This window comes from Talpa occidentalis, unplaced genomic scaffold (genome assembly GCF_014898055.3).
Source record: "Talpa occidentalis isolate TD23 unplaced genomic scaffold, MPIMG_talOcc4v2.1 talOcc4.7, whole genome shotgun sequence".
NCBI classification, from domain to species: Eukaryota; Metazoa; Chordata; class Mammalia; order Eulipotyphla; family Talpidae; genus Talpa; species Talpa occidentalis.
Window position 1 is genome coordinate 101,768,201 of NW_023605083.1, and position 13,601 is coordinate 101,781,801.

Below are 13,601 nucleotides of genomic sequence, written 5' to 3' on the forward strand. Positions count from 1 at the left end.
TTTATAAGCCAACTCTGGGGCAGTGAGATAGAAAAAAGTTAAACCCCATGGTCCCTTCCTCCTTCCCCTACCCCATCCCCATAACTCAGTGGCCACAGTTTTATTTCTCATCTAAACATCTGCAATGTTTAGACTACTCACAGCACCAAAATAAGGAGCCTGGTGTACAACCCCAGTTCCTTCCTCTTCTCTCACATAGTTGTCAACAAGCACAGTAAACGCACCATTGTCTTTACACTGGAAAAGAAAGGTTAGCAGGCGTAAGGATGAAATACTTCTAGATCATAATATTAATTTAAAAATAGTTTTGGAAAAAGCCTAAGACCTTTCACGTGCAAAATTATTTTCAGAAATAGAAAAGAGAGTAATTCAGATTGGGGAGAAGTATACTAAGTCAATACATCTTTCCCATGGGTAATAATTCATCACTAATAATAGTTATCTGAAGACTCACAATGAAAATCTGCTACAGTCCTTAGTCTCAAAATTAGATTTTTTCCAATGGTTCAGCAGCCTCAAAAAATATGCTCCCGGTGAGCCGCAAGATGGCGGCGCCCGGGCGCGAGGCCGGGGCTGGCCAGGGGGCGGCGAGCATGGCGCTCGTGGGAGCCGGGGGTGCGCCCCAGGACCTCAAGGTGGCAACATACACATATGGTCAACCCAATCCATTTCTAGTAGATGCAAAACTCAGAAGATCAGTCATCAGCGAAATCATAGAAAAAAAATTGAATATCTTACAAAAGAAACAACTTTAAATATAAAGGGAACAGTGTTCTTTGAAACAACAGCTAGTTTCTCTGGAATGTTGGCAAACTTCATTTTCAGAAATTGCTTTAAGGTTCAACATGATGCTCTGAAGATATACACATCATTAGCTACACTTCCATTTTTGTCTACTGTAGTAGCTTACAAGCTTTTTGTAACTGATGCTTTGAATTCAGGTAATATAAGCCAGGAAAACTGTGTTCTGAGAAGTTCCCTGGTTGGCATAGTATGTGGTGTTTTATATCCCAGTGCTTTGGCTTTTTCTAGAAATGGACATCTGGCAGTCAAGTATCATACTGTTCTGCTGCCGTCAAAAGGAAGGGTTTTACTTCACTGGCTATTGCTTTGTCAAACAGAGATAAAGGCAATGGCAAACCTGCTAGTCTTTCAAACAGTCTTTGCAATACTTACTGGGCTGCGTCATTATTCAATATTTGAAAGTACACTTGAGAAAACTGTACATGAAGATTAATCAAAGAATGCTAAGTCCACAGAATGGATTTTTTTTTATGATGAGGACGCAGGTACTGCTGAAAGAGTTAAAAAAGTAACTCTGGGCAATTTGTTTTGGTTCCTTTTCTCTGGTATATAAAAGGTACTCAATAAATATTTAGTAATTCAATCAAAAAAAAAAAAAATGCCTCCTCTGGGCCTCCCCGGTGGCACAGCGGTTGAGCGCTGGGTTGTGAAGCTGCCCGCGGCCTCTGCAGCGCCGGTTCAATCCCAGGCTGCTCCCTGGCCACCAGAGGAGGGTCCCACATGGCACGCGGGCCTCTCCTGCCGCCCACTGTTCCCCTCAGCGGCGTACTTCTGTCCTTTTGCCTGCTCTGCTCCCCGCTCTGGCTCTGGTGAATTCTCTCACCCTCCCGCGCTTCTGACTGTACCCAATGCTTGTATAAATAAATAAGTAAATAAATAAATAAATCTTTTAAAAAAAATTTTGCTCCCTCAACAACTTTCCTGATGTGTTTTCAACCACTGCCTATCCTTTGCTTTTGCTTATTTTTCCTTCTTTCCTTTTTTTATAGTCAGCATAAGCTATTATTCAGTCATAAAAGCAACCTTGAAAGAAAGAGAATGGGGAAGTCAGGAGTTGCAAGTTCTATTTACCGGTACTCCACCAACTGTAACAGTAAGGTAAATAGTTTGAATCTGATTTTCTTTGCAACAACAATAAAGTCAAGTAAATACATATAACACTGCACACCTACTTTTCTACCTTCTTCTCTTAGTACTTCTTTACACATACCCTTTGTTTCAGTGAGACTAAACCTTGGCTTTCTTAACTCTTTGCCTCTATAAAAAACACTTTCAGAAATCATTTTCACATTTAATTCAATAATTCTGTTAAAAAGGTATCAGTATTCTCATGTTTTAAATGTATTCTGATCCAATATGTCTATCATGGATGAACATACTCATAACAAAGATTAGTGGTTTGCCCAAATCACCCAACTAAAATGATGAAGCCAGGACCTGATTAAATCACAGCTCTTCTCTGGCATGCAAGTGCAACTAAAACTTGAAAAATAGTTGTGAATTTTTAATTGTTGTAACCCAAACGACTTGGAAATAATCTGGTGTGTGGTATGATAAGTGCTAAAAAGCATGTCTTCAATAGTTTAAAAGTAGAGAGAAAATGCATGTTCTTATAATCAAATGTACAAACAGGGAATCCAAAATGTCTTATTATTTCTAGTTGTAAACCTTAAATTTCTCCCTGCAGTGTCCTCTCTCAAGGTCTAACTCCCATCCTGCCCTTGAAGTTGGTCATCAGTCTCCACAGCACTACATGGCTGCTCCCATAGGCAGCATCCACGTTCAAAGCGTCTAGGATTTCAGAACATGCATATTTTAGATAAGACAGCAGATGATTTTGTCCTTAATCAAAGAATTTGTGGTATCCTGTCCCAGTAATTTTAGGACATTTATAGAACAGATAGGTATTATTTAACTTAATTCAGTATGCAGATAGTGTATATTACAGATAGATATCTGACTTAACCTAAAATTCCTATCTAGTGCATCCATGTGCATTTTCTGAGAGATTTTAGCTTTCCTTGGGCTCTCGATAGGGTCTGTGACTCAGAAAGGTTAGGAGTCACTAATCGATTGTAAGAGATTTTTTTTTTTAAGATTTATTTATTTATGCATACAAGAGCTGGGGTATAGGTCAGAGCTGCGGGGTATGTGTGTGAGAGCATTCACCAGAGACAAGAACGGGGAGCAGGATAGGATGATCCACTGAAATACACAGCTGAAGGGAGCAGTGGGCGAAACATGAGAGGTCTGCTACGCCATGTAGGTTAGCTCGCTGGCCAGGGATCAAACTTGTGCTGCAGTGGCTACTGGTAGTTTCACAGTGCTAGTACTGACACTTAATCCCTTGTGCTACCAGGGATGCCCCCTCCAAGGATGCCCCCTTGAGTATAATAGTTTTAAGATAAATAAAACAAATACTATATAAAACAAAATGTTAAGATACACGTGAAAAGAATACAATTAAGAAATTTTTCAGAGGGAAAAAAACAAAAAAGTCATTTCAGAAAATGCTTTTTTTCAGATGGGTATCAGAGAGTCAGTTGAACTCTAGCGGAAATGAGGGATTGTTTTAAATCAAAGGAAAATGTAATGAAAATAAAGATAGGGAGGGAGGAAAGAAAGGCCAATGTGAGTGATGCAATGCTTCAATAAACAATAGGGGTTATGGCTAAGGAGCAGGTCGAGTGCCAAGTAGAGAACACCCAGCAGGGACTGTGTTGGCAAATGACACCAGGCTGAGAGGAAGACTAGTCTAGGTAGAGTGAAACAAAGACTGAGGATGAAGGCTATTTACCAGGAGATAAGAAAGAAGGGAAAACACTTAAGAGAGACCAAAAATGAAGTGATCAAATGAATGATATTGTGAAAGAGCCCAAATGCCAGATGGAATTGCACTCAAACTCTATCCATGCACTGAGCCAGATAAGAGAGAGAAGTGTTGGGAGCTTGCTGCCCTAAAGGGAGCTGGAGTTTTTGGAGAATACCTGTTTACTCTGCATAAGGAGTTCCAGGATGTTAGAAGTTCTGCAAACAGAACTTCTTCCCAGAATTGACTCCTGTTCTCTGAAGACGTGCTGGCTTGTGCGCATGTTCCCTACTAACTAGAACAGCTTGTTTTCAGTAGTAACTTATTACTATGTATAAGCAAAAACTTGCGTGCTATTTTCTTGTTCTTTTGTTCATATCTTCAGTAAAAGCTTGGGCTGGGAGAGTAAAGGCAGAGGTGCTCTCGATGGCTCTCCCCAGCCTCCCCTCACTGCAAATTCATTTAGACTCCAAGTCTTCGTTAATGGCAGAGAACTTCATCGGCTGTCCTGTCCGCAGCAGAGAAGCAAATGTTTTCTCCTTGGTTGTGATATAACGTTTGCCTACTAATGCTATAGAGCTGGATAAATTATTTCAGCTCAATATAAATTCCACATAATGTGTACAGCCAGACTTGATCATTATTTTACTGCAAGATCTAAAAATAAAGCCCGATGGGAAATTCCTGCTGACTTTATTCTTTTGTTCAAATGGTTGTTGCTGTTGTTGGGAGGCTGCAACTATAGCTGTGGAATATGTTGTCAGTAAATGGAAACTACGTAAGAAGCTTTATGACTTGAGAAAACTATGCTACTCAACTATAAACCAGAGACACACTACGGGGGATGCGGGGAGAGGGGCGGGGAAAGGAAGGACTAAAGTCAAAATAAGGGGGGAAGGTGCAATTGTATGGGGAACATAACCAAAATGAAAATGCATACATTGTGCAAAGATGAAAAAAGATGTAAGAATTATATAAAATAAAATATTTAAATAAAAAAAAAACTATGCTACTAAATCTATGCACTCTATTGTGGCACACAGATTGAAAACACTCACTTTGACAGCTTCCTTAAAATGAATTCTATTTACTTCCATACATAAGGTTTTATTCTGAGCGTGCTCTTACGCTTGTTAAAAAAAGACTCAAATTTTATTGGGTGATATGTAGACTATAAGCAATGAAAATATACATATATAAATCTCATCAAATGTAAACTGATGAATTACCAAATATACACTGATGTGTTTATTTCCTTATGTAATTTGGAAAAATATTTTTAAAATTTCTATAGAATTTGAATTATTAAAACAAGATGGCAGTACAAACAGAATTTAAATTCAATACTAAACAGACTTGGATTCAGGTACATTTATCCCAACAATGTAACAATAAGAAAAAGTACCATTCATCATTATCCAATCAATCCAGTTACAAATACATGGGCTGTGGACAATCAATGTGATAGAGGTCTCAAGCTTACCTTCACAAAATAGTTAAACAGGGGCCTGTATTTCTTGCCTTTGAGACGGGCACCAGGAAATCTAGAAAAAGGAGAAAGACAAACTTGCAATTAGATTAAAATTCGCAAGGAAATGGGGCTGCAGTCAAATCAAATTACCATTCCCCTCTGGGTTGCTTGCTCCTCAGTCAGTAATGCTCAAAAGTGTGACTGAACATATTCAGTATCAGTACTTGCAACATATTCAGGATCAGTACTTAGAAATAAACTTGACAAATGGGGCTTTGGGTAATAAACTATCTCACTTCTCAATTTTTTTTTAAAAGATTTATTTATTTATTTATTTATACAAGCACTGGGGTATAGTCAGAAGCGCGGGAGGGTGAGAGAATTCAGCAGAGCCAGAGAGGAGAGCAGAACAGGCAGACTGACGAAGTACACTGCTGAGGGGAGCAGCGGGTGGCAGGAGAGGTCTGCACGCCATGTGGGACCCTTGCCGTGGCTGGGGATCGAACCGGCGCTGCAGAGGCTGCGGGCAGCTTTGCAACCCAGCGCTCAACCACTGCACCACTGGGGAGGCCCTACCTCACTTTTTAAAACTAAAAACACACATACATGCATATACTCAGAAGGAGAAGTCAAAGGTTTTTATATTCACCTTTCAAGGATCTCATAGTCACTCTCCAATTTATAGAGGGCAGATAATCTGGCTTCCATTAAAATGAATAATTTTCCTCTAACAACATCTATGAAAGAAGGGAAAAAGGACTTCATTGATATTCAGACTTAAGCTTACCCTAAAGACATGCATCACAGTATTTTCCCTTCTGTATCAGTTGCAACCAGACTGGGAGAAACATGCAAAGAACACTAGTAGGCAGCTTACCAGACATAAAAAAAGATGGAAACAAAAAGCAAGTAGGCAACTTATCTAAATTAAACAAATCCTAATTTCTCCTACCAAAAGTAACATGTGAAAGCTTGAAACGCATAGCATATACCAATAAGCTCACAAAGTAAAAGTGTCCATAATCTTATAACCCCACCACACTATCATATCAGTGTCTAGTCCTCCATTTTTCTGTACATATCTATATCTATATTAATATAGACATTCACATATTATATGTGTTTTTTTTAAAACATTTACAGGACATTACTCAGTATAGTCTCACAATTTGTTTCTACATAATACAGTGTGAATATCTTTATAAGTACATAAAGATTTTTCTCATTCTTTTAAAAAGTTCTTTATATAGTACGCTAATTCACAGATGTACAAGTTATTTTTAACAAATGGAAATTTTTTACATTGGGATAATGAATATCATACGTATCTCTGTGTTCTTATTGGAAGTATTTCTGGAGAATTCCACCCTAGGAACAAATACTATCTGGAATAAATGTAAAAACATTCAAAATTTGATACCAACAAATTGCCCTATAAAACTTAGGCTAACTTAAACTCCTACCCTGTAAAGTATGATATACCTAAGAATTTACCAGGGCTTATGTTACATATTCAGTTCACTAAAAGAAAAATGACAATCCATGAATCATTAAATGTCTGCAATTCATGGAAAAACCGCTACACATAATGCTGCCACCACCAGGTCTGACCCACAGAAACAATATTGTAAATAAGTCTATATTTTCTGACCAAAACTCAGGTCACACAATCTTCCAAGTACAAGTCATCTATAGATAGAGGAGTGACAGGCTCAAGATCTTGGCCAGATGGCTGTTAGGCTCACTACATAATGGCCAAGCTCTGTGGATGACTCCCAGGAATAGTTAGAGACAGAAAGTGAAGCCCTTGTTGAGTGGACAACAGCCCTTTTTAGCAGGCACCATTAGAAACCAACTTTTGGTTATAGTCACTCATGAGGCACAATTAAATAATAACAAAAATATCCCCCCCCAATTCTTTCCCACTCCTTCTTCAATATCTTTAACTGTCTTGTGAGATTTTTTTTTTTTCCCTAGCTTTAAGTTTCTCTTTTCTTTCCCTGGCCTCCCTCCATTAACTATTAAAACCTGAAGGTACCAGTCTTCTTTTATCATATAACTCTCTATAGAAAGATAGAAATGTTCATTGAGACAATGGTTAACTCTCTACCAGCGAGTATTTGAAAGGCACAAAGCTCCCCAGTTCTGATACTGATTTTGTGCTTTGCAATGAATATTTGATCTTTGTTCCCTTTTTTGCAGAGCTCCTAAAACCCTTGAAATTTCAAGGAAAGCTTCCAGGTAACTAAAGGGTAAGGACAGTCTATTAGGGAACCAATCAAGATAAGAGGGCTGAAACTTTCACACATAACCAATGGTCAATGACTTAATCTATCATTATCATGATTATGTTTCTATGAAGCCTCCATAAAACTCCCCAAGGATGGGGTTCTGAGAACTACTGTGTTGGTGAATGCATCAATATGTGAGTAAGGGTGGTGCACTCCAGGTTTAATGGGAAAGATGCTCCTGTGTTTAAGACTTCCAGATTTTGTCCTGTAAACTTCATTTAAGGCTGTTTATCCATAAGCTGGTAATCTAGTATGCTTCTCTTAGCTTTATGAGCTGCTCTAGCACCGTTTTTTTTTTTTTTTTTTTTAAGATTTATTTATTTATACATATTGCAGTACAGGCCAGAGGTGGGGGGAGGGAGGGCAGTGAGAGGATTCACCAGAGACAGAGTGGGGAGCAGAACAGGCAGACTGACTGAAATACACTGCTGAGGGGAGCAGCGGGCGAGACAGGAGAGATCTGCTATGCCATGTGGGCAGCTCTGTGGCTGGCTGGGGATCGAACTCATGCTGCAGAGGCTGCGGACAGCTTCATAGTGCTGGGCTTAACCCCTTGCACCACCAGCGAGGCCCCTGCTCTAGCAACTTAATCCAATCCAATGTAGGGGGTTGCTGAGGGGGCTGTGGGTCAGTCAGCACAATTGAGAACCTGGATTTGCAACTGGCATCTGAAGAAGGATATGGGCAGTTTTGCAGGATTGAGCCCTTCAGCTTTGGGATCTGAAACTATCTCCAGATAGCTAGTGTCGCAACTGAATTAACTGATTGGTTGTGATGCAAAAAAAAAAAAACAAAAAAAAAACAGAGCTGAGGGGCCTCCCCTGGTGGCGCAGCGGTTGAGCGCTGGGCTGCGAAGCTGCTGCAGCCTCTGCAATGCCAGTTCAATCCCTGGCCACTGGCGAGGGTCCCACATGGTGCGCAGACCTCTCCTGCCGCGCCCGCTGCTCCCCTCAGCAGTGTATTTCGTCAGTCTGCCTGTTCCGTACCCCGCTCTGGCTCTGGTGAATTCTCTCACCCTCCTGCACTTTTGACTGTACCCAGTGCTTGTATAAATAAATAAATCTTTAAAAACAAACAAACAAACAAACAAAAAAATACAGAGCTGAAATTCCTAATAATGATAAGATGCCACCTCTCTGAATCTCAGGTTTTCATCTATAATAATGGTATATTACAATCTGAAGACTATAGGGAGTTTTTAGTTTTTAAACATCTTTGTACTATTTTAATTTTTGTGTTACTTATTCAATGAGAAGTGTGGAAAAATTTTTCTAGAGATTATTTTTCTGATTAACCCTAATACTTTTCCAGACTTCTATTTTCACTCCAAAAAGAAATGTGAGCTTTCATTCTTTCCCCAAATATATTATAATTATCTTATCCACATCAGTTATAAGCAACCAGATTCACACTTTACCTTTAATCTTCACATACTGCATGTCTGGATTAACACACAAGGCAAGGTTACTAGGTAGAGTCCAGGGAGTGGTTGTCCAAGCAACTAGAGATATATTTTCATCTTCCTCCAAAGGAAAAGTTACAAATATTGAAGGATCTTGAACATCCTGAAATAAAAATGAAATAAAGTACTCTTTTAGAAAACCCCCAACAGAAAAATGTAATCATGAGCAAGAATAACCAGAGACAAACATAATGTGTACCATTCCATTTATAAAGATTACAGAATCAGCAAACCATTTGATGCTGCTGGAAAGTGATTACTGAGAGCAGTGGCAATGGCTGACCTGAAGGGACCACAAGAAATAGGTTGATATGGTTCTTTTTTACTTAATCTGGTTGTTGGCTTCATGGATATATTCTCTTTGTGCAAGTAAATGGAAAAGCAAAAAAGTCTTATAATTAAACCAAGTAATAGGTACTAAGATGCAAAATTCTATTATCACTATAATGGATGTAAAGAATTAATTTAAAAAAACATTAAAGGGAAACCTAAATATAATGTTGACTATCTTTGGGTACTAGGATTTTAATTTTTTTCACCTTTATTATTTCTATAGTTTCCAAATTTCCTACAGTGAGCAAGTAACTAAAATAATCAAATCAACACCATTCCTAAAACCCCATGTTCAATGACACCTCTCCTTACCTTGTAATTCTGGTGAGATTCAAAGTTTGAAAGTGGAGTGTTACATGCAGTAGAAAAGGGCATGACTTTCACACCCCGATAAACAAGGCCTTTATCATAGAGTTGTTTGAAGACCCACCTGGTAAGGAAAGAGATGGAGTCTTACAACAATTACATAACCAAATTCTGTTTCCTCAACTGCAAGCATTTATGCCACTTTCTATTTACATTGATAGTTTCTGTAGTCAAAAAAGTGAAAACACAGTGTCTCTCAACTGGGTACTAGCGGTAAATTACAATAGGTGAGTAAAATGAGATGTTATGTAGACATTAAAAGTGCTAACATCTTGGTGGGAGTGCAAACTGGTCCAACCACTGTGGAAAGCTGTATGGAGATTTCTGGACCTACTAAACATAGAGCTTCCATATGATCCAGCAATTCCACTCCTAGGTATTTACCCAAAGGACACAGAAACATCAATTCCAAAGAACACCTGCACCCCTATGTTTATAGCAGCACTGTTTACAATAGCTAAGCTTTGGAAACAACCCAAATGCCCAAAAATAGATGACTGGATCAAGAAGATGTGGTACATATATACCATGGAATATTACTCAGCATTCAAAAAAGATAAACACATGCAATTTGCAGCAACATGGATGGCGCTGGAAGGGATCATGCTCAGCGAAATAAGCCAAAAAGAAAAAGACAAATACCGGATGGTCTCACTCATAGCAGGAATCTAGAAAACTTAAATAAGGGACCAGGAAAATGAATAACTATAAGAAAGTGAAAATCAAAATCAACAAAAAACTATGAACCAGAGACACTTTTAGGGGGGCGGGGGTGGGAGGGGAGGGATTGGGGTCAGAATGGGGGGGCTGCAATTGTATGGGGAATATAACAATAAAATTTATTAAAAAAAAAAAATAAAGATGTTATTGCAATGTAAAAAAAAAAAAAAGTGCTAACATCTGTTGATAAAGATATTCATGGTGACCGAGAGAAGCAATTAGGCCTGAGGATGTGCCACAGAAGCACCTTGGCTTAAGAGGTCTGAGAACTGACCCAAGATATCCAGCTTCTCAAAGGCAAAGGAAATATGCCTGGCACACAGATCATGAATAACAGGAACTATTAGGTGAGGGATGAATGGGTGGAGCACAGAGGATTTTCATGGTAGTCAAATTACTCTGTATGATACTATAATGACATACATATGTGTGTGTGTGTGTGTGTGTGTGTGTGTATAATTTAGGGTTCACTCTTGTATATTCTGTAGGTCTGGGCAACCAAATATATTTGCCCAGACCTACAGAATATACAAGAGTGAACCCTAAATTACTTTAGGTAATTATGTGTCAATGTAGGTTCATTAACTATAACAAATTTAACAATTTGGTGAACGATGTTGGTAATGGGGGTGGCTATGCATGCGTGGGGGCATGTCTTCATTAACTAATATAACAGAATTTTCATTACATTAATAATTTCAAATGAACCTACCAGACAGATTCCATGAATTGTGGATACAAAGTTTTGTAATCATTGTCAAAATCAATCCATCGGCCAAGTCTGGTAACAGTTGACTTAAAAAATATGAATATTAGTTATTAGATAATGATATTGTTACTGTACACCAATGTATTTTATGTCTATTATCACCATATATGATGATTTAGGGACAATAGTACAATCAGTTGCTTAAGTAAATATATACCGCAAACACACTATACGAGGTTAGAATTTTAGTATCTGAAATTTTAATTGTAACAGTCAATTAATTTATTTGCTAGGACAACGTAGTTTCTGTCATATATTGCAGGTAAATTGGGAAGACCAACCAAGAATATAAAAAAGAGAGAATTTAATTTAAACTAATAATTTAAGCAATAGGACCTCCCTGGTGGCGCAAGGGGTTAAGCACCGCACTATGAAGCAATCCGCAGCCTCTGCAGCACGAGTTCGATCCCCGGCTGACCAGGGAGAAACCCACATGGCGAGGCAGACCTCTCCTCTCTCGCCCACTGCTCCCCTCAGCAGTGTATTTCAGTCAGTCTGCCTGTTCTGTTCCCCACTCTGTCTCTGGTGAATCCTCTCACCCTTCCCGCTCCCCTCCCCTCCAACCCCGGCATTACTGGTCTGTGCCCCAGCTCCTGTATGCATAAATAAATAAATCTTTAAAAAATAATTAAAAATTTAAGCAATAGTTTGGAGAAAAATAAAATATAATAAACAGCACAAAGGATGATAAATTACTGCAACTTCTAATTTAAAAACTAGAGTCTTTTTTCAATCTACTGAAAAGAATCCACCAACATACTTTCCACTCAGTAGAGTATCTCATCACAATTGCTCGGCACTGTTTGTTGTACTCTGCAATGCCCATTTTGGCTACATCTTCTGGTCCTCTGATTCCCAGTGTTTTATCAATTTCATATTCCTAAAAATTTTAGATAAGATTGTTAACATCCCTACCCTATGAAGTATATGCAATTCAGCAACTCTGAAAAACACAAATTTTAAAAAAAATTAATTTTTAGAAATCTACAGAGGCAGATGACTACTTTTGTCCTGTCTGCTGCTCCTCTCAGCAGTATATTCAATAAATTTGCCTTTTCTGTTCTCAAAATAAAGAACAGAATGAAAACTACAGAGAAAATGAATTATAAATTAGTATCACAGAAAGAAAAAGCTTCATTATAGTAAAAATTCATACTTTGATTATATATTTCATTTGATTAATAAAATCCTTAAATTAAAAAATTTTAATACTTTCTTAAAAGAAATCAGAACATTTTAGGACTGGTGACTCAAACATACCACAGGTAAGCCATGACAATCCCATCCAAATCGTCTGTCAACATGAAACCCACTCTGATGAGCATATCTTGTAACTATATCTTTAATTGTCCCAGCAAGAATATGTCCATAATGAGGCAGTCCAGTTGCAAAAGGAGGCCCATCATAGAAGGTAAATCTAACAGAGGTAGTAAAAATGTTACTTTAAATCAGCTGCAAAAATTTAAGACATTTTCTATAGATAGTTCCTATCACAGTGAAGTCTTTCAGGAAGTAGAAAAACAGCAAGACCATGATTCAAAGACATAATTGCTGACATATTTACTAGTGCTCCTTCCTTCAAAAAAGCTAGTTCTGGTGGAACTAGAGTGACCTCTATGGAACCATTCATTCTCTATTCATTAATTTCATGATATAAGGCAAGTTATTCATCCTGATCCTGAGGTATCTCATCAGTAAAAGAGAAATACCTATCTCAAGGTTCTGAGCACAGAAAACATAGTGAAAATAATAATTAATGTTCTGGTTTTTATATGGAAGACTATAGGCAGGAAGCACCCTAGTAGTAGGCAACTACTAGTCTAGGTATTATGAGCATGCTTAAATGATGGTGGTGATCCATGATGATAGTGAAATGAAGAGGGCAATATATGAACTCTACTCAGAAAACCTCTTGAAAGAAACACAATCTATCATAATCTAGAACTCATCATTCACTGCATATCTATTACGCAGTGCTGGGAGAGCAGATTCTGTGTATACAAAGATGAATAAGAGTCTTCCTTAATAGGACTTAGTCTAAGAAATGACTATTTGTAAAGACTCTACTTTTACCAAAGAAATTCACATACCTTGGTCTATTCTTTGATTGCTTTAAGCATTCCTGAAAACAATTAAATTTGGACCATAGCTCCAAGATTTTCTCTTCTTCAGCAGGAAAATTGATGTTTTCTGGAACTTGTTGAACCATTTTGCTGCAAGAAAAATAAAATTTATTAGTTTCAAAAGAGAAGTCTAGGAATAACAGAGTGCTACATGTTAAAATATGTATATATGATTATCCATGACACCACCTGGTACTTACTAAAATGATTTATTTTAGTCATAAAGTTGTGCAACCATCACCACTCTAATTCCAGAATATTTATCACTACTTGCACCTCTCCTTTCCAAAAACCTGCACACATTAGCAGTCATTCTCATTCATCTTCCCCAGTACTCTGACAGCCATTAATCTGCATTTGGCCTCTACATAGATTTTTCTATTCCAGATACTTCACATAAGTGAAATCATTTATATGTAGCTTATTGTGCCTGGTCTCTATTAGACTTGTTTT

General features: G+C 38.0%; 2 protein-coding genes across 2 annotated transcripts in view; one reads left to right on the plus strand and one right to left on the minus strand.

Moving 5' to 3' along the window:
* Positions 1-13,601, minus strand: part of IARS1 (isoleucyl-tRNA synthetase 1) — a 61,208-nt gene that overhangs the window by 39,270 nt on the left and 8,337 nt on the right. Inside the window, exons 2-10 of the mRNA XM_037494881.2 lie at positions 13,116-13,238; positions 12,286-12,442; positions 11,786-11,905; positions 10,969-11,051; positions 9,483-9,600; positions 8,793-8,940; positions 5,734-5,821; positions 5,097-5,157; positions 142-237 (exon numbers count right to left, since the gene is read on the minus strand). Coding sequence (XP_037350778.1) covers positions 142-237; positions 5,097-5,157; positions 5,734-5,821; positions 8,793-8,940; positions 9,483-9,600; positions 10,969-11,051; positions 11,786-11,905; positions 12,286-12,442; positions 13,116-13,234 — 990 coding nt within the window. The 5' untranslated portion in view covers positions 13,235-13,238. The remainder of the gene's footprint in view (positions 1-141; positions 238-5,096; positions 5,158-5,733; positions 5,822-8,792; positions 8,941-9,482; positions 9,601-10,968; positions 11,052-11,785; positions 11,906-12,285; positions 12,443-13,115; positions 13,239-13,601) is intronic.
* On the plus strand, positions 546-1,308 carry LOC119232693 (complex I assembly factor TMEM126B, mitochondrial-like). Its single transcript, XM_037494882.2, is given in 2 exon segments — positions 546-723; positions 726-1,308. Coding segments are annotated over 2 exon segments (690 nt in total). The 3' UTR covers positions 1,238-1,308.